Below are 20,791 nucleotides of genomic sequence, written 5' to 3'. Positions count from 1 at the left end.
AAGGTAGGTCCGTCAATTTTCAGTATCACTCCATGTGGTAGGCAGGTCGGTTCGGTGTGGACTGCACTTGATGCAGCGATGCGAGAAACAGACCTCTAACACTGTAGAAGATCCAACACGATTTTATTGAACTATAGAACTAACATACATATTTAACGGTGAGTCGACACTATACTGAACTGACTGGAGACCTTGCACTAGCCTGACCAGACTTACTAGCTACCGCATGGTGTTTGCACTGTGCGAGCTCGTGGACTCTGGCTGGGTCCAGAGAGAGCGGGAAACCTAGTGCCCTCTAGCTTTATAGTGGTGGTGTCCTGTCTGGTGATTGGCTGCACTGTGCTGTGTGCTTACTGGTCATCCTGTGTGTCAATCACTGCCTGTTTGCACTTCATACATGCGTGGATATTATGACAATAGGCTCTTGATTAATAAAGGCATCAGGGGTTATGGGGAGAAGGCAGGAGAATGTGGATGAGAAGAATATCAGCCATGATTGAATGGTGGAGCAGACTCAATGGGCCAAGTGGCCTAATTCAGCTCCTATGTCTTATGGTCTTCTTATGGTCTTAAGTGTGCTTCTCCCAGCAAACATCACTGAATGCTGTCCTTGTTAATGCCACAAACTAATTTGTCCTGAAGCATATGTTACAAAACTACCCCAAATTCACAATGTTCAGAGACCTGGGATGGGATTTTCCGTGTCTGAGACTAAGTGTTGACGTCAACGCAGAATTCGTGGACTTTCACGACAGGAAAACTGGTGCCACACCTGGACTGATTCCTCTACTATTGAGGGGCTAGCATCAGTGCCGTGTGGAACACAATCGATTACAATGAAAAACGGTGCGGGATTCGTCAGGTCCATGATTGACACTCAGGAGGCTGACAAGCTGCAGCCGCTTATACACATTACGCTACCTACACACACTCACCCCAGCCAACAAGATGGCACAGGTTGTGCTGGAGCGTGCGCACACAGCTTATGGGTCAGTGGGGCCAGGGGGCACCTAGGGAGGGGTGCCCTGGGGGGAACACGTATACGACCCGTGGCACTAAGTTCAAAGTGGGCTGTTAGCGATGTGCGCAGCTGCATGGCTGCCTTGCCGGCTGTGACAATGGTGTTCCATGCCCGTCCACCATGACCCCACAGCCCACCTTCTGGCCACACCCCACTCCTCTCCCCAGCCCTGGAAGAAGCCCCCCGGCCAGCAGCACAACTATCAGCAAGTTATGCCAATGTTGGACACCTGCCTTAACCCCTCTCTCTCTCCCTCAATAGCCGCCACGTCGGTGCATGATTTTTAAAAGCACAAGTGAACTCGGTCCATCGGAGACGGAGAATCACGGATGGCCCAGAGAATACCTGGTCAGGCCCGCTAATGATATGCAAATGGTGTCTACTACTGTACATGCGTTCCGGAATGCTGTCGAGGTGATGGAGAATTGCGATTTGGCGTCAAATTGGCGCCTGTCGCAATTTTGGCGTCAAAACCGATTCTCCACCCAATCGTCTTTCCCGATTTTGACGTCAGCTGACGGAAAATACCGTCCCTGGCCTTTAAAATTCAGCAACAAAGTTAGCTACATCCTGTCCCATCTTCTGAAAATGACTATGGGATTTTAAATGTTGTACAATTACTGAGGACTTGGAATTGTGGTGGTTGTGAATAAGTGTAACTAAATCCGCAAATGAAATAGCTCCCGGTTTCCATGGTGTAGCTAACTTTCTCAGTAGCTTGTAAGTCTTTGCCCCACACACACTCTGGAGAATTGGGCACTTTCCAGCCTCCTCTGTGATTCCATTTGCCAATAAAAAGTATTCCAACCTTTCCACATATTCAGTCCAGTTCTCGTTCACTTCCACAAACTCACTGATAGACCCAAACATAGCCATGTGCTGCTAACTTGTCTTCCATTGGTAAACTTAGCAAAAATTCACATTGAACATGCTGAAACTAGATTTTTTTATTCTCATCGCCAAAAAGAGGTGGTAACTTGATCACAAAAAGGTAGTCGAAACGCGTTAATCTTAAAGTTGAAATTAATCTTCTTGAAATAGATCAAAAATGGGAATAGCTAGTTAAACACCAAAATAAGAGTAACTTAATAGAATTAGAATTAGCGGCAGTTAAGTACGACTATACACAGGAAACAACAACCAATGACATCACAGCACTTATTGATGACATCAGCAATGGATTTAAATAGGAAGATGTGTAAGCATAACACCCTCTAACACTTTTATATTATTTCTTCTCAATTATCCTCCTCTGTAGGAAACAGCTAATTTCTTTACCACCACCTATACAGGTACCCAGACTGTTGGAAACTTGGATACGTGGAAATTATAGGCATGCTCCCATACCAGTCCTTCCTAGTCTATGTATAGAATGTTCATCCACTAATTATATTCAGTGGAACAAAAAGGTTAAGAGAGTAGAAAAGGTAAATTGAGGAAACGCTTTTTGCACCATTTGGTGCAACTATGTCCATATATGAGCAGCACAGTAGTATAGTGGGTAGCACTATGGCTTCACAGTGCTAGGGTCCCAGATTTGATTCCCAGCTTGGTCCACTGTCTGTGCGGAGTCTGCACGTTCTCTCCGTGCCTGCATGGGTTTTCACCCACAAGCCCCGAAACATGTGCTGTTAGGTATTTTGGACATTCTGAATTCTCCCTCCGTGTACCCAAACAGGCGCCGGAATGTGGTGATTAGGTGAGTTTCACAGTAACTTCATTGCAGTGTTAATGTAAGCCTACTTGTGACAATAAAGATGATTATTATTATATCTTTGTGTGCTTTACGTATCTATAATTCTCAACAGCTTAGCCAATAAAACCAAAGAAGCATGCAGCACTAAATGAGATAATTCTGCTCATCATATCTGTGCTTTGGAAGTTCAAATCTAATTTAACTGGCCTGTTACATCCCCCATTAGTCTGCTTCAAAATTGGACCAGACCTGCTGCTAAGACTATGCAAGACATTTTTGTTGTCCATGCATATATTATTTACCCTCTTGGCGGCACAGTGGTTAGCACTGCTACCTCACAGCTCCAGGGACACGGGCTCAATTCCGGCCTCGGGTGACTGTCTGTGTGGAGTTTGCATTTCCTTCTCGTGTCTGCGTGGATTTCCTCCTGGTGCTCCGGTTTCCTCCCACAGTTCAAAGATATGCAGGTTAGGTGGATTGGCCTTGCTAAATTGCCCCTTAGTATCTAAAAGGTTAGATGGGGTTACAGGGATAGGGGGGAGCCGTCGGCTGAAGTAGGGTGCTCTTTCCAAGGGCTGGTGATGACTCGATGGGCCGAATGATCTCCTTCTGCACTGTAAATTCTATGATTTATTTTGTGAGCATTGACTTGGATTATTGTTTTGTCGGCAATAGCAGGCCTTTGTGCATGAGTTCTAACAAATATTTAAATGGGGAGGTAAGCCTGGTGTATAGTCCAAAACAATATTGTCGTTGCCTAAGATCTACATGTGCACCACACATGGAGTTCTTGATTGTGAATGATATCAGGAGTCTTGCTTTGTTCCTTCCATAGTCAAGGGCACTAAGGTTATCTTACCATATCAACTAACTCAGTGCAGATAGCAAATGAAATCTGAAACGTTATTGATCTGATGATTTAGTGCTTGCTGCATTGTGCATTGAGCCATCAAAGGAACTTGGAAGATGTTTTTGTGTAATGAGCATGGATATGAAACATTGTTCCTTCATTTTGTTTTATTATGTTTCCTCAGGCCTTCAAATCATTTGATAAATATGGAAATGGGAAGATCAATTCATTAGCATTCCGCAAGGTGCTTCATAATGTATGCTTCAAACTGACAGACAGGGAGTTCAATTACCTCCTCAGCAAATTGAAATTAGACTCAGACTACATGGTAGATTGGCTTGACTTCCTACAGAGCTACAATGTTTACAATTACAAGGTCAGCATCATTCACATCCCAGTGTTTATTGCACAACTGTTAACTCCTTTACCTCTTTGAACACATTTTTTTCAACGAGCATATATAGCCTCCTTCGTGTGGCACATCTGTAAATCATTTTTGAGAAATACTTAATGAGCAATTTTATAAAGCTTTTGAAAAAAATGCCAAACTATTACAAAATGTATAATTTCAATCATACAACTTATTTATTTTAGTGCTGAAATGTTAACTTATTCGGATTTTAGAAACAGGGGCAAAATTGTCCCCCAACGGCGCGATGCCCGCCGACTGGCGCCAAAAACGGCGCCAATCAGACGGGCATCGCGCCGGCCCAAAGGTGCGGAATGCTCCGCATCTTTGGGGGCCCAGCTCCAACATTGAGGGGCTAGGCCGGCGCCGGAGGGATTTCCGCCAGTTGGCGGAAATGGCGTTTGTTGCCCCGCCAGCTGGCGCGGAAATGCGGCGCATGCGCGGGAGCGTCAGCGGCCGCCGACAGTTTCCCGCGCATGCGCAGTGGGGAGAGTCTCTTCCGCCTCCGCCATGGTGGAGGCCGTGGCGGAGGCGGAAGGGAAAGAGGGCCCCCATGGCACAGGCCCGCCCGTGGATCGATGGGCCCCGATCGCGGGCCAGGCCTCCGTGGGGGCACCCCCCGGGGTCAGATCGCCCCGCGACCCCCCCCAGGACCCCGGAGCCCGCCCACGCCGCCTTGTCCCGCCGGTAAATACCAGCTTTGATTTACGCCGGCGGGACAGGCAATTTCTGGGCGGGACTTCGGCCCATCCGGGCCGGAGAATTGAACGGGGGGTCCCGCCAACCGGCGCGGCCCGATTCCCGCCCCCGCCCAATCTCCGGTACCGGAGACTTCGGCGGGGGCGGGGGCGGGATTCACGGCGGCTAACGGCCATTCTCCGACCCGGCGGGGGTCGGAGAATGACGCCCCAGATTTGTCATTGAAATTAAACTTGGAAGTTAAAATATATGTTTATTGTGCATATGTGTTTCTACTGTTTAACCCTGTAATAAAGACATATTGCTTATACCAGGGCTTTTCAAAATGCGGGTCACAGCCCATGGGTGGATCATGGGGGGGTGAGGAGGAGGTGTTGGGAGGGTTGAGGTGCGATCAGTCGCACTGTTCCCGTTGTGGTTCTGATTGTAGGAGAAGCACCCAACAGCCGTTACCGCCGCCTTTTAAATGGAAATAAATGAGGCTGTGCAGAGTCTTCTGGCCGAAAGCGACAGCAGAGAGGAAGTCATGTGTCCTGCAGGCACACTTCATAGAATCATAGAATTTTCAATGCAGAAGGAGGCCATTCGGCCCATCGAGTCTGCACCGGCTCTTGGAAAGTGAACCCTACCCAAGGTCCACACCTCCACCCTATCCCCACAACCCAGCACCCACCCAACACTAAGGGCATTTTTGGACACTATGGGCAATTTAGCATGGCCAATCCACCTAATCCGCACATCTTTGGACTGTGCACTTGACATCAAGCGTCCTCCAGGTACGTGCTTTTAACACCAAATCACGGCACAGTGTTGCTTCCATTTTCCAGCTGCTGTCAAGCCAGGCAAGTGAACTGTGAAGGTTTTCTTAAAAGTAAGAGACGCCCCGAGACTCAAATAGGCAGTTTTCCTATTGGACAGGATCTCACAACAGAATCTGCTGGAGAGAGCTGCTCCAGAGAGTCCAGGGGAAGACAGAGCAGTGTTAGTGTTAGCTATGTACAGAGCTCCCGAGCCTCTAGCTAACAGCCTACAAAGAAGAAACATAACTTGGAAACAAAGCAGTACAAAGATGATTTCCTGATTTTGTCAATTGTGGAGAAATGAGGAGCAGATGGCATGAGATACAAGGTTGACAGACTTTGAACAGAGTAATATTACAGCGCAGGATGATGCTATTTGTTCCAAAGGGCATCTACTTAAAGTGGGCATAAATGGCAGAAGGGCCCAGTGTGTGGAGGAATAATACTATAACAGGGAGAGCAGAAAATAAAAGCATTGTGCAGGAAGATCGACAAGCTACAAAATCTATGGATTGGCAAAATCATGTAAAGATGTGGAAACGCAAAAAGTGGAGTATCAGTTCTGACACTGAACCAGAAAGTGACCGTGACCCCAGAAAACAAATCGCAAACTTGCGGACAAAGTTCTGCTCGTATGGGAGAACGATCATATAGTAGCACTCCAGAAAGAGACAGGGGTCATAGTTTAATATGAATGAGGCCTAGAGGTCAAGCTAGCAGTCTCAATTGAAATCGAAGTCCTCATGACCGAGAGATTTTAGTAGCTGCTAATAAACTGGAAAATAAGTTAATAACGGAAGTTAAACAGAAAAAGTTAGAAAGTTAGGGACTTGGAGTATATACTGAGGTACCGGATGGGACAGCCAGCTTTATTTCGCCATTGGATCTGTACAGAAAAGGTACTCCCAGGTGCAAGTATAAGGCCAAAGCGAGATGAGTAGGCCGAGGCTTTGAAGAGAGATTAGGGGATCAGGATGTCAGGGTGGACTCCCGACTGCAGGGAAAGTAAGTTTGATTTTCGTTTTGGCTATTTTTCCATCGTACTCCTGGGAAAGCAAATCTAATTACATAAAGGCTGCCTTTTTCCAAGGGGAGAAGTTTTTTTGAAACCGCCCAAAGAAGCTAGTGACATGGAACAACAGCTATGGAAATTGAACAAGTGTGCTTACAGATTGGATAGTGAGTTCAGAGTATGGTAGTTTTGTATGATGTCTGTCCTGTTAAAAATAGATTGTTTTCAGATAAAGGTGAGCCCCGCAATGTTTTACTGATACCATAAGGAGAAGCTAGCTGGAATTTTCATCATGCTTGTTGATGATTTCCTGTCCGGGGGGGGGGGGTTGCTATTGAATTTGAGCAAGGGGTAATCGAGAAGATAAAGACGGAATTCAAGGTAGGAAGTCAGGCTTCAAGGGCCTTTAAATTTATAGCTTTAGACATTAAGCAAAACAAGCCAGTGGAACACTGAGTCAGCAATCTTATCTAGAAAGTGTTAAGCATATCTCCATAACTCAGGTTTGATCCTCAAAAAAAGAGAACCCAGCTACAAAGGAGAAACAGAACAACTAAGAAATGTGAATTGGCTGTGCATTCAAACTAGACCCGACGCTAGCTATGATATGTTGGAGCTAATTACCATGACGAAACATGCTTCAGTTGAGGAAATTCTGAAAGCAAATGAAACACTAAAAAAGTTACATTCGGAAGATGCGTGCTCAAGCTCCGAGCCTTGAGTGTGCCAGAAGATATGAGGTTGGTCATCTTTAGCGATGCTTCCCATGCCAACCTCCCAGGTGGGTACCCTAGCACAGAAGGGTTTATCATATACTTGGTGGAAGAAAATGAGAAATGTTTTCCATTGGCCTGTGAGGCCAAGAAAATATAAAGCACATTAGCTGTGGAAACATTGCCATGAGTAGAAGCACTGGATGTATGGTTTTACTTGATCAATATATTGTCTGAACTATTATATAAGGTGCAATGTGAGAAACCTAATCCATAGCGTGTTATGTTGACACCCAGTCTCTTTGGGACAGTGTTCAGTCAACAAGGAATGTAACTGAGAAAAGGCTAAGATTAGACTTAGCCGGAAATCTCTAAAACACAATGGGTTGACGGAGGTCTCCAGCTATTGGACTGTTTTACAAAATTAAGTGCCTCTCCTAAGAAATTCTTAAATGCATTAGAGTAGGGGTGTCTCATGTTATAATGATGTGAAAAAAATAATAATTTCTGCTTCTTTCACAGTGGCTTATGTATGTTTGGTAAAGGAATTACGGAATTCAGAGAGGTCAAAATGTGGGATCATTTATTTTTGTTTAGGTTCAAAAGAATGTTCTTTAATTTTTTTTCAAAATAGGGGTATCTGTCAATGAACTGTGTATGGCAATTACCTTGTTACAGAAATTGTTAGTTAAACATGTGAAACTGATTATCCTATAAATAGAGACAGCTGGAACACTTTGGTGTGCGAGTTTCGTATGGGTTCATAGCTGTGAGGAATTGTCTTACAATAAACCAGCTTGAACCTGAAAATCCAGACAGGATTGATTCTCCCACTAAATCCCCTGATTGTAAGTAACATCCTGCAAGTGCATGGTGCCATCAACTGGACACACGTGGCCTTGAGAGCTCCCTGGCAGCAGCCTGTGCAATTCATTAATAGAAAAAGATTTTGCTTTCACAACGTTCAGCTAATCTGCTATCACAGAAAGCAAATGATGCATGTTTGTGCCAGGTACCCAGGGAGTTCTCATGACTTTTGCGTCTTGAGCCACTCGCAGGTACTACAAGTTTTAGAGGGCCCTTGGCGTATGGAGTGTTGGCTCCTTGATGATGAGGGTACCCCGAAAGAAGTGGCTAAATGCACCATTCATCGTCCACCGAGTGCATCTGAGGAGAAACACAATGATTCACATTCAGCCACAAGGTCTTTGATAGAGCAGACTGTTAAATATACGTTTCAGATATTTGGACCGATTAGGCAAGTCTCTCACAGGGTATCCTGCATCATTATTGTTTGCGGTGCACTGTGAAGCCTAGCACTGCAAAGCAGGGATGTTTCCCACGGAAGATCTAGAGGAGCTACACATCTCCTTAGACCAGCTTGATGTTGACGGTGATGAAATTAAAGAGGGCGATGATTCAGATGAGCCACATGAAAATGCTAATGCACATGCCTGATACAAAAACATGTCCGTGACAACTGCTTGGCTACAAGATTCCAGGAGAAATAAGGTGAAGGCAAGTTGATACATGTACACTCTCCTCATGCTTCGATGCAGGAGAGACAAGATCATAATTTTCATCCTCAACGTCTCATGAAAGGTCATTAATCGTAAAATGATAACGGAGGGAACGTAAGTCACCTTCACCCCTAACAATGAGAGCATCCTTGGAAGGTGCAGTAGTCTAGGGTGCCTGCAGCCGCTTTGTAATGGGGTAAGCACATCCTTAAGCAATTACACATAGTGCAGGCCTTTCTCCCATGGTGTGGAAAGGTTAGTGGCCATGGCAGCCTTCAAGAAGCGTTATGAACATCATTGCACTCATGCAAGTGTGACAGGAGCTTAGCAAGGTTACTCTAAGAGGAAAAACATCAGTCAATGGTTATCGCTTGACCCTCTGAAGACAGAGCTATATCTGGACAGCACCACCTCCTCCAAGCCTCAGCTCTCATGCATGATTAATGCAGAGGCCACATTCTGATACTGAGCCACAAGATGCTATTGGATATTAGGATGCAGTGACCTGTTACACAGCATCATGGATGTAAAGCTACGTGTTATGTTAGCATTGCCCTCACAGAGTGGTTCAGGAGGACCATTGTCAATCACTCATTCATTGGAACCCGGCCAGATTTACATATTACTTTGTCTTGACATTTGTGAGGGACATGGCCCAGTTAGTTTTGACGCAGCAGTCCATGATAACTTTGTACCTTAATCGATACTGATGAGCACAGAGGAAATCATATAATCTCTACAGTGCAGGAGAAGGCTATTCGGCCCTTTGAGCCTGTACCAACCCTCTGAAAGAGTACCCTATCTAGGCCCATTACCCCACCCATCCACGTAACCCCACCTAACCTGTACATCCCTGGACACTAAGGGGCAATTTTTATCATAGCCATCCACCTAACCTGCACATCGTTGGACCATGGAATGAAACCGGAGCACCCAGAGGAAACTCATGCAGACACAGGGAGAAAGTGCAAACTCCACACAGTTATCCAAGGCCGGAATTGAACCTGGGTCCTTGGTGCTGTGAGGCAGCAGTGCTAACCACAGTGCCGCCCCAATAAAAGATGTGCCGGAGCATTGCTGGCATATCATTACAGTCCTTGAACTTGTCCATCTCACAAAGGTCAGTCCTTGCTATGAATCCTAAGGCACTGAGTGCACAGTCATGTAATGAAATCCCATATCGACTGGCATTCTGTGACCTCGCTGAGAGATTCAGTCGAGCAATACTAGCCGTTCAGGATCAAAGAAACACCCTTCCAGGTAAACCGATCATTTCATCAGTATACCCGTCTAGTCGACGTTTCAAATGTCACCAAGTGGAACTAATTTCCATCGCTCAGTGTCATGCCTGGGGAGAGAGGGAACTAATAAAGGACTAATGTTCAGCCTTAAATGCAGAGATGAAATAATTTTTCAGGGAGGCATGAAAGGCTCTGGTGCTTGATGAATAATACTTTAACAAAACCTCACAGTCATACAATAAAGGCCATTGCTTAGTACAGCGGGATGAAAAGGCTCCAATGTGGGTTATGAGAGATGTTTATAACATCCACAAAGAGCACAGTTCAGTCAGCAGCATCAGGATAATAACTAACCTTCCATGAACAATTCTCATGAGTGACATAATACAAGGGTTGCATGTGCATTGTCCAACCATCATTTTGATATAGGAACTTTCTTTGTTCATGTCGCTTATATGGAACTAAAGATGATTGACTGAGATGAGATTGAGTGAGACCTCATGGACCTGAGGGACAAGATGGGAGATAATTGGAGGGAAGGGACATTTGGTACCCTTGAATGAAAGCTGGACCTTGCATCACCTTGATAAGCCACTCAATATCTGAGACTTGCAGAGGGAGGAAAGCAAAATATATTTACAAAAGTGAAAAGTATATACAGTGGTTAAACACCCATGCCACTATTATTGTTCACTTCTTAATTTTCGTTACTCTACTGTTATGTCGAGGTGTAGCCCCAAAGTCCATGGCGGAGGCAGCCTGCTGACTGCTCGGTCCTGTTGTCTGAGGTTACCTTGGTGGATGTCCTCTGGTGGGACAAGGCCTGGAAGGCTACGGCCTGCTAAGGGTTTCCTGCTGTGGGGAAGGGTTGCGTAGCAATTGCCCAGGAATTTCAAACTTCCATTGGCCATTTGCCCTGCAATGGGAACCATTCAATCATGTAATTTAAGTCATAAATTTTGGATGTTTCTGACTGTCTTGCAGTGACAGCTGCCCAGAAAATGTTAGAAGAATTAAAACTACTTGTATCTTCTGGATGACTCTAGTACTGAGAGCCCCATGGACCCCCCTGATTATACTTCCACCCTTTCTGACCACCCATGGGACTCCGCCCACTCTCCCTCCTAATGTCCCTCCAACTTCAGGAGCTCCCCCCACTATTCTTAATTGGAAAATGAGCCCACCCAAGGCCGTTACTTGGCATTTTTGGAAAAGTCACAGATGTTCCTCACACACTGCAAGCTTCTGACCCTCATTTAAGCCCAATGGCTGGGTCCTGAAGTTGTGATGTTTCAAACTTGAATTGTATATGTTTTTTCTATTTTCGGATGCTAATGGTCAGCTGCAAGTTTATTAACTGTGGCACAGTGTTGAGCACTGCTGCTCACAGCGCCAGCGTCCGGGGTTCAATTCCAGCCTTGGGTGGCGATGTGGAGTTTGTACATTTCCCCGTGTCTGCGTGCGTTTCCTTCCAGAGTCCAACGATGTGCGGGTTATGTGGATTGGCCAGGATAAACTGCCCCTTGCTGTCCAGGGATGTGCTGGTTAGGGATATGGGGTTACAGGGATAAGGCGGGGTGGACAACTGAATGGGCATGGGTAGTGCGCTCTTTCGAAGGGTCGGTACAGACTCGATGGGCTGATTGGCCTCCTTCTGCACTGTAGGGATTCTGTGATTTCAGATTTCTATCATTCATAATTCTTCATTTTTATCTCTTTCCTCGAGTCCACGTCCCCATATCTCTCCAAATTAATCTCTGTTATCCACTTCATATACTTAATTTCATGGGGATTGCTTGATCCTATCGCTGTTGCACTACAATGCATATTTCAGATAAACAATCTTAGAATGTTTTAAATCCTGATCAGATTCCAGCACATCACATTCCAAAACGCATCATGTTTTGTGTTTTTCTAAAATGACTTTCTAACTGATTTCATTATTCTTTGATTGTTGTCTGATAACCTTCATGATGTGTGAAAAAAATAATTGGGTCAATTACTGTGCATTTCTGAATGGTTTAATGGAGTGTGGTATTTATTGAAATAATTGAAAAGTTTTTTAAAGATTCATGTATTTTGTTAAACAAAAGAAAAGTAAGAAAGGTGTTCACCCTCCACCAATATAAAAATGGTGAGTATAGTGCTTATATTAGAGTGAATATTGATATTATATCATTTCTACCTACATAATGGTGTCACAATGACTACTAACATGCCGCTGTCATGCACCACTCAAATTAGGGTGATAGTGTTGGGATAATTTACGGATTATTAGCAAGGACACTGTGAGAGATTTAACTGACACATGCTGCAATCTCTGTATTGCCTGCAGACAACAGCTATTAGTAACGACCATTGTTTTACTCAATAAGTTATTTTTATATTGACAGAAAAATAATAATTTGGCTCCTTGGGATTCGATATTGGGGACAAGTATACAACTAAGGGTATAAAATTATAAATATAATTAGTTGACCAACCACTGTCATTTATACAAATTTTAGATACAGCAGCCTTTGTGGTGAAAAAGGCATTTGGAACACTTGCCTCTTTCCATCGAGGCATAGATTACAAAATCAGGGAACTCATGTTGGAGTTGTATGGAACTTTGATGAGGCCACAGCTGGAGTATTGTGTGTAATTCTGGTCGCTACGTTATAGGAAGAATGTGATTGCACTGGAGGGGGTGCAGAGGCAATTCACCAGGAAGCTGCCTGGGAATGAGCATTTAAGTTATGACGAGAGCTGGATAGGCTTGAGTTGTTTTCGCTGGAGCAGAGAAGGCTGAGGGGCGACCTGATCGAGATGTACAAGATTATGAGGGGCATGGACAGAGTGGATAGGGAGGAGCTGTTCCCCTTAGTTGAAGGATCAGTCACGAGGGGACATGAGTTCAAGGTGAGGGGCAGGAGGATTAGGGGGCATTTGAGGAAAAGTGCTTTTACCCAGAGGAGGTGACGGTCTGGAATGCATGTCCTGGAAGGGTGGTAGAAGCTGGTTGCCTCACATCGTTTAAAAAGTATCTGGATGAGTGCTTGGAACATCATTCAAGGTTATTGGCCAAGTACTGGCAAAGGGGATTAGGTGGCAGGTCAGATGTTTATCATGCGTCAGTACAGACTCAATGGGCCGAATGGTCACTTCTGCACTGTATTTTATCTTGTGATTCTGATTCTGATGGACTGGCAGCTCTTGCTCGGTGGGACTCCTGCCTCTGGGGTCTTAGTTCCATGGCAGGCCCACCAGTGGTCTCACTACTGTCTGATTGGCCTGTGGTTTAGTGGACCTTCTGAAAAAGAGGCATTTTGGGGTCTCACACCGGTTGGCAGTCGAGACTCCCGATCCCTAATGCCATAGCAAGATTCCACCTAATATTGCAGTGGACTTTGTCTTTCATTGTGGATCAGACGATGAAAAATGAAGCTGCATTATTCCATCAATTCGAAGATCAAGTACCTTCGATGTGAAATTGCCATGCAATTGAACCAAATATAAAACTGCATGTGCAAAAATACATATTTTTGGTTTGCTTCTGCTGTCTTGAGTAAGGTATACAATTTAATGTTTATCACTAAAAGTGATTTTGTGTTGCAGGCTACCCAGATGCCAGAAGGACAAGATCAAACCACCAGACCAAAGTCGTCTCAGCAGTTAACAATGAATGAGATTATGTCTCGTATCCGGGATGTAGTCAATTCGTGCCTCTACGCCATTACTCAAGAGTTTGAAGATGTTGATTATGCTAATATAAAAGTCATTTCTAAGAAGCACTTTAAAGAAATATTTTTCAAGCATTTCATGAGCCTCACCGATGAAGAGGTGCGTTCTTTAGAAACAGGAATTACATGCTGTTCTCCTCCTTTTACTTCAAAGCTTTTATTTTCCTGGGGATAAATGGATTAATGGGTAGTATGAATAATGCATTTTTAATAAAACGTAAAGGAGGATTTTCTTAGATGATTTCAATTCAATTATCACAATGTCTTGAATTAAACATCATTGAATTAAGATTTTCTAATGTATTTTTGTTTAACTTTCTGTACGTATATTTAAGAAGGAGAATACAAAATGGCAAAGAGTAATAAATTCAAGTTCCGTTAATGATCAGCCCATAACTTCCTGGTTCCCCAGCTTTGGGTTTTGGGGGTACCCGACGATGCACTGGGGAATCTCTCTAGGAAGCGGCACGGTGGCACAGAAATTAGCACTGCTGCCTCAGAGCAGCAGGGACAAAGATTCAGTTCCAGCCTTCCGTGACTGTGTGGAATTTGCACGTTCTCTCTGTGGGCGTGGTTTCCTCCAGGTGCTCCGGTTTCCTCCCACAGTCTAAAGATGTGCAGATTAAGTGAGTCTGCTATGTTAAATTGCTCCTTAGTGTCCAAAGATGTTCAGGTTAAGTTGAGGAGTTATTGGGATGGGGTGGAGGAGTGGGCTTAGGTGAAGTGCTTTTTCGGAGGGTTGGTGCAGACTCTGTGTTATTCCTTGTGACTGAATAAAGCTCGTAGTCTTGCAGTTGAAATAGATGCTTTATTTTGAGTTTGTTCTCTCTCCAGCGCTTATATTATGTTACATCTGAACTGCCTGTCTGTGTCCTGCTCACCAGCTGCCATCCCTGTGAAGTGTCACTGACTTCCTGTTTGTCTCTATTTATACCTCTGCCGTGCTCCCTCTCGTGCTTGCTCAGTTGTATTTCATCTACATTGACCCCTTGTGTAAATACACAGATATACAGACCACTACATCCTCCCTTTTTTCTTTACATATTTTCTGTACAGTGTTAAAGAAAATTGTACAAAACATTTAGATTACTTATGATATGTATATCTGGATGATGATATTGGTTATTATCTAAAGCCAATTAATATTTATGAGTCCAATCTTAATAAAACATGGATGAGTGCAAACTTTATGAATTTGTTCAGTTGATTTTTGTTTTCTGTTGTTGACGTGGTGATATTGATATTGTAATTTCTTTGTGAATGTTGTCAGTGTTCTTATGTTTTAAGTAACCAACAAGTCATCACGAGGTATTTGAATGGTCGAACCACTGATGTTGACTGACTTGGACTTTTTCTGTGCTTGTGGTATCGATTTTGTGTGTCATCGGCCTTGAAAGCTGGTGTGCTTGCTTGTTCTGGAGCGGATGTGAATTAGTGAGATTCGTTGTCATGCCATGGCATGTTTGTAGTCTTGTCATTGTTTTGCAGTGTGCTGTGGTATTGTCCTTCATGTGCAGAGTTGTACCATGTTGTACAGGTCGGTGTTTCATTGTTGTTGTTTCTGTCTTTGTTGTTTTCGTCGTTGTTCTTGTTTTTCTTGTCGTGCTTGTTTCTGTTTTTGTTATTTTTGTTCTTGACATGCTTGTTGGCTTTGTTATGCTTCTTGCTGTTTTTGTTGTTGTTCTTGTAGTTTTTGTTGTTGCTGTTGTTGTTCTTGTTTCTGCTGTGCTTGTGGTTTTTGTGGTTCTCATTGTGCTTCATGTTGTTTTTGTTGTTGCTGTTGTTGTTCTTTCTGCTGTGCTTCTTGCGGTTTTTGTTGTTCTTGTTGCGTTCAATGAGTGTTGCATAATTTGAGTAATTGTCACAGTTATTGGTGTGAGTGTCCTCTGTGGTATCTGCTGTTTCATTGAGCGTTTCTTCTTTTTAAAAAAAAATATATTTATTAAAGTTTTTTAACACAATTTTTCTCCCTTACAAACAATAACCCCCCCCCCCCCCCCGTAACAAAAAAAACCCGAGAAATTGCGCAGAGCAAGATGTATACATGGCAAAATGATATATTTACACAGCTTTGTACACTGGCCCTCACCCGTACGTGCCAGTTTCCCCAACCCTTCATGTTATCTCTTGCTCATCCACCCTCCCAGGCAGTCCCCCCTCTCTCCCCCACCCCCCCCCCCCCCCTCTCCCAGGACGGAGCGTTTCTTCTTGAGGATTGTGAGAATGATCTGATGTTGCATTGATGTTGGTGAGATCAGTCATTTGTGGTAGATTTGATTCCTCTTCTTTGATTTCTTTGTGCTCCTCTTCTGGAGATATTTCTGGTTCATTTGAATCACCTGTGGTTTCTTGGTGTTCCTCTTCTGGAGTCAAAATCGTAACGATTTCATTCTCTTGTGGGTCTTGGTGCTCCTCTTCTGGAGTCAAAATCTTCAAGATTTCTATTGACGTGGTCTCTCGACTCCTGGTGCTCCTCTCCTGGAGTCAAAATCTTCACAATTTCATTTGACGTGGTTTCTCTGGACTCATGAGTAGCGCTCCTCTGATTGTTGCGTGCTTCTGTGCAGACGAGCTGAGATCTGTCAGTCTTGCTGTGATCCTGCACATCCTGTATGGGAATTGTGATTTCTTCGTCACTTGTCTCACATACAGTGGGTAGACATTCAGTGTCTTCTTGTTGTTAAATGAGCTGGGTAGATTTTCATAGTCTTCTTCTGGTGGCTCAAATAAGCTGGGTAGACTGTCATAATCTTCATCTAGTGGCTCAAATAAGCTTGATAGACTTTCATGGTCTTGTTCATGCATGGACTTCGCTGTGGAGTCTTGAGCTGCTTCCATTTTGGTGTCTGTCAACGAGCTCTCTGTGGAGGCTTGTATCGCTCTCTCAGTGGAGTCTTTCATCGCTCTCTGTGTGGAGCCGTGCAGTGGCCTCGCTGTAGAGTCTTTCATCGCTCTCTGTGTAGAGTCGTGCAGTGGCCTCGCTGTAGAGTCTTTCATCGCTCTCTGTGTGGAGTCGTGCAGTGGCCTCGCTGTGGAGTCTTTCATCGCTCTCTGTGTGGAGTCGTGCAGTGGTCTCGATGTAGAGTCTTTCATCACTCTCTGTGTGGAGTCGTGCAGTGGTCTCGCTGTGGAGTCTTTCATCACTCTCTGTGTGGAGTCGTACAGTGGTCTCGCTGTGGAGTCTTTCATCACTCTCTGTGTGGAGTCGTGCAGTGGTCTCGCTGTGGAGTCTTTCATCACTCTCTGTGTGGCGTCGTCTTCTTCTTGGGTATTTGACAGGATGCTGTCATCCAATGTATCAACGATCTGCCATGGCATCATGGTATTGGATTCATCTACCATGAGTAGAGTCGTGTTGAGCTGTGCAACCGTGTTGCTGATGCTGTGATCAGCAGATCCAAATAACTCAGCCATGTCTGAGTATTATTGTGTGTGTTGTTCAACAGACAAATCATCTCTTTTTGTTTCGGAGTTGTCATTGTGCTCTTCACTTTGGGTGGCGCAGACTGCTTGTGCCAGGGTGTTGTGAAAGTTATTTTCAACTGCTGGTGTACGTTCAGGCATTGTTCTGTCTTTTGGGGTAAGAAAATTGGGTTTCGATTTTCGGGCATTTCCCTTTTAAGTGGGCATGGTCCGGGTCTTGTGACGTCATGACGCTCGTGATGTAAAGCGTGGAAATTGATTGCGCTTTACTGTGTGCTTTTTCTTCAACTGCGCATGCGCGGAACCATCTTCAAACGGTGTGCTCTTTTTGTTTAACTGCGCATGCGCTGCTTGCGCATGTGCAGAACGGTTTTCGCGCAAAACATGATTTCAACTGCGCGTGCGCGGCTTTGGTTTCCTGTGCATGCACAGACACATAATTTCGTCTTTTGTTCCACGAAGACTGTAAAATATGCTCAGACGCCATTTTAAAGTGTATTTGAGCGTTTTTTCCTTGTAAAAGTTAAAGTTACTTTTTTCTTTCGATCTGGACTTTTCAATCGCGATTTCTAGAGTTCACCCTTTCTGTTCTGGTCGTGATTGTTTGAGTTTTGCATCACTCATTCTCTGTGTAATTTGAATGTTTTAAAGCAGCATTTTTTCAGTATTACTTTGAATTTGGTGCTTTCAAGTACCTAAAGCAATTATAGATTTCTCTAGCTTCATGACCCGCTGTTGCGAGTAGCAGCGCTATTTTTGTTGCATCAGAGACTGCGTTCAAATCATTAGCTACGATACCTATTTGGAACATCTGATCAAACCTTTTCCAGTTATTACTTAAATTACCGGTTGTGTTCAGCTGTGGTGGGTTTCCAACCAATTTCATTGGATTCGCGAAGTCTTCCCACGTCGAATGTCCGGTATGAGTTTTCTTTCCATTTTGGGCTTTCTTTGTCTGCATCTTGTGTAATCTTATAGTAAGCGTTCTGAGGTCACCTGGTACCATGTGTTATTCCTTGGTTCTGAATAAAGCTCGTAGTCTTGCAGTTGAAGTAGATGCTTTATTTTGAGTTTGTTCTCTCTCCGGCGCTTATACTATGTTACATCTGAGCTGCCTGTCTGTGTCCTGCTCACCAGCTGCCATCCCTGTGAAGTGTCACTGACTTCCTGTTTGTCTCTATTTATACCTCTCTCGTGCTTCCTCTAGTGCTTGCTCAGTTGTATTGCATCTACATTGACCCCTTGTGTAAATACACAGATATACAGATCACTACAGACTCAATGGGCCGAATGGCCTCCTTCTGCATTGTAAGGATTCTATGAAGTTCCCATGTAAGGGTTTACCCCGCAGTTGCCTAGAAGTGTTCAATTCCTCAGGATAATAGTGCTGGGTTGGGAACCATCCAACAGAAGTGATTTAAATCGCTAACTTTGGATGCTTCTTCTGCGAGTTCTACCCTGATAGTTACTTTGAAAGAGGTAAAGAATTAGAGGGAAAAAAATAAGTTATTTTTTAATAAATTTAGTGTACCCAATTAACTTCTTTCCAATTAAGGGCAATTTAAAGTGGCTAATTCACCCACCCTGCACATCTTTTTGGGTTGTGGGGTGAGACCCACGCAGACACGGGGAGAGTACAAACTCCACACGGACAGTGACCTGGGGTCAGGATCGAACCCAGGTCCTCGGTGCTGTGAGGCAGCAATGCTAGCCACTGCGCCACCATGCTGCCCCTGAAAAAAAAATCACTTATAACTCCAGAATAACTTTGAAAAACCCGAACCCAGCCTCACACGGGACACGGGTCCCCAGTGGACCCACCACCCTGCCCCCTCCCAGTCCAACCCCTTCCCCTTGTGAGCCAGTCTGAACCTCCCCCTCCTGACTGACCCCCCCCCCCCCCCCATCCCTCCGTCCGACCCTACCCACCCCACCCGACCCACCCCCGTCCCGATGCAGCTGCTGCTGTCTCAAAAAGCCTGAGTGAGGAAGGTTGGGTGAGACAGGGGCTTTGGAATCTCAGTGTGATTAAATCCGTCAGGGATGGTAATCTGGCAGAGATTGCCACTCTGAGGAAGTGCTTTGAATCAATGATTATAAATGTGGTAATAAAAGGCATTGTGAAAGGATAGAAACCACCGGAAAGGTCAATACTAACCAGTAGAAATGACTGTAGTGGCTCTCTTGATAGTTTGATGTTGAACTGATTTAATCCCTAGTCTGAACTCGCCAATCTCTGCAAAACTCTGTTTCAAACTCCTGTACTATTTGGGGGAATAAAACCAACAATACAGTCATCCATAATTGGAAGTACACATGTATGAACACTAGGTGAGGATAGTACTTGTTGTCTTCCATATGTTGTTATTGACCAACACAGCCTTAGGAAAGAATGGACAGGGGGGAATTTTCCCATAGTTTGTCAGAGTGTCAGGCTCTGACTAAAAATTGACATGTATGTTGCCAGATGCACTTTTGAGACTTCAGGCCAGATCTTGACCTACTCTGACAATAAAACAAAATCAGAGGGTGAGATTTACACTGTCAGTCTGGCGGGGCAGGGCCTGATAGTGTCATGATATGCTAACATGCAACCAATGAACACTCAGAATAGGAAACAACCAATGGGCAGTCAGGACACTCAGAGGTGGCATCACCACAAGGGGGCATGACATAAACACTATAAAAGGGATGAGGCACTCACACCCTGCCTCTTTCCACAGACAGATATCTAGAGAGTTAGACAGGGTTGATTAGCAGCACCACACCCCAGCACGTGGCTTAGAGCAAGACTCAGTTACTACAGTTAGATTAGCAGAGAGCCCAACTAATTTGAGAACTGTGTTAATAGTTCAATAAACACGTTGAACTCACTTCAGAGTCTGGAGCATCCTTTAGTTAAGACTGCATCAAGTAGCAGCCTGTGTTAAAGAAGCAGCAGAACACAACAGATAGAGCCAGCAAGACTGGCTCCACAGAGATCAGGGCGCCGTCTTTAAAGGGCACCTGATCAGAACTGAGGATAACAGCCCCCCCCCCCGCCCCCCCCTCCCCCACCCACCCACATTTTCAGGAGCTCTTCCCACCCCCCACCCCCACAACCACCATGGCAGTATTGCCAGTGCTCCTCCCCTCAAGGCCTGCTCCACCCATTACTGCAAGACCTCCCCTCAATGCCTGCTCCACCCTCCCAATGCAAGTTCCCCCCAATCAATGGCTGCTCCTCAGCCACTGTCAAGTTCTCCCCTTCAGAGGCTTCAGCGCTATGACCCTCCACCACACGTAACAGGAAACCTATCCCCCAAACCCGACTCATGAGATTTTGTACCCACTTTGTCGTTCTCACTGGCAGTGAACGTGGGCGTAATATCGCTCCCAGGGCAAGTATCACCAAGTGTCACCTGAAGAGTGCATGCCAGGATCAGTCATCACTTTCTGGAAAGGTGGGCGACGTATGTAACATTCATTGTTATTTTTGCAGAAATAGGCAAGTCAGCAGCATTGATGTAAACTGAAGTTTGATTATGTGTTTTAATGATGAAATAATAAGTGGTAGAAATCTGTCTTCTAGAAATTCACAAATGTAAATATCCAATATAGACGTTCCAATAACTGCCGACTAGGGACTAACAACAGTAGATGTTTATTAGCAGTAACTGAGCAGCTCTTACATGCTGTGTCTCTG

General features: G+C 44.6%; 1 protein-coding gene across 3 annotated transcripts in view; it reads left to right on the top strand.

The window, feature by feature from the left end:
• Positions 1 to 20,791, top strand: part of efcab6 (EF-hand calcium binding domain 6) — a 200,550-nt gene that overhangs the window by 160,805 nt on the left and 18,954 nt on the right. For all 3 annotated transcript variants that reach the window (XM_072484515.1, XM_072484514.1, XM_072484513.1), the window contains 2 exons: positions 3,752 to 3,943; positions 13,559 to 13,783. In XM_072484515.1, the coding sequence (XP_072340616.1) occupies positions 3,752 to 3,943; positions 13,559 to 13,783 (417 nt within the window). The remainder of the gene's footprint in view (positions 1 to 3,751; positions 3,944 to 13,558; positions 13,784 to 20,791) is intronic.

This window comes from Scyliorhinus torazame, chromosome 19 (genome assembly GCF_047496885.1).
Source record: "Scyliorhinus torazame isolate Kashiwa2021f chromosome 19, sScyTor2.1, whole genome shotgun sequence".
NCBI lineage: Eukaryota > Metazoa > Chordata > Chondrichthyes > Carcharhiniformes > Scyliorhinidae > Scyliorhinus > Scyliorhinus torazame.
Note: the sequence above shows the minus strand (reverse complement) of the source record. Positions and strands in the feature narration are given on the sequence as shown.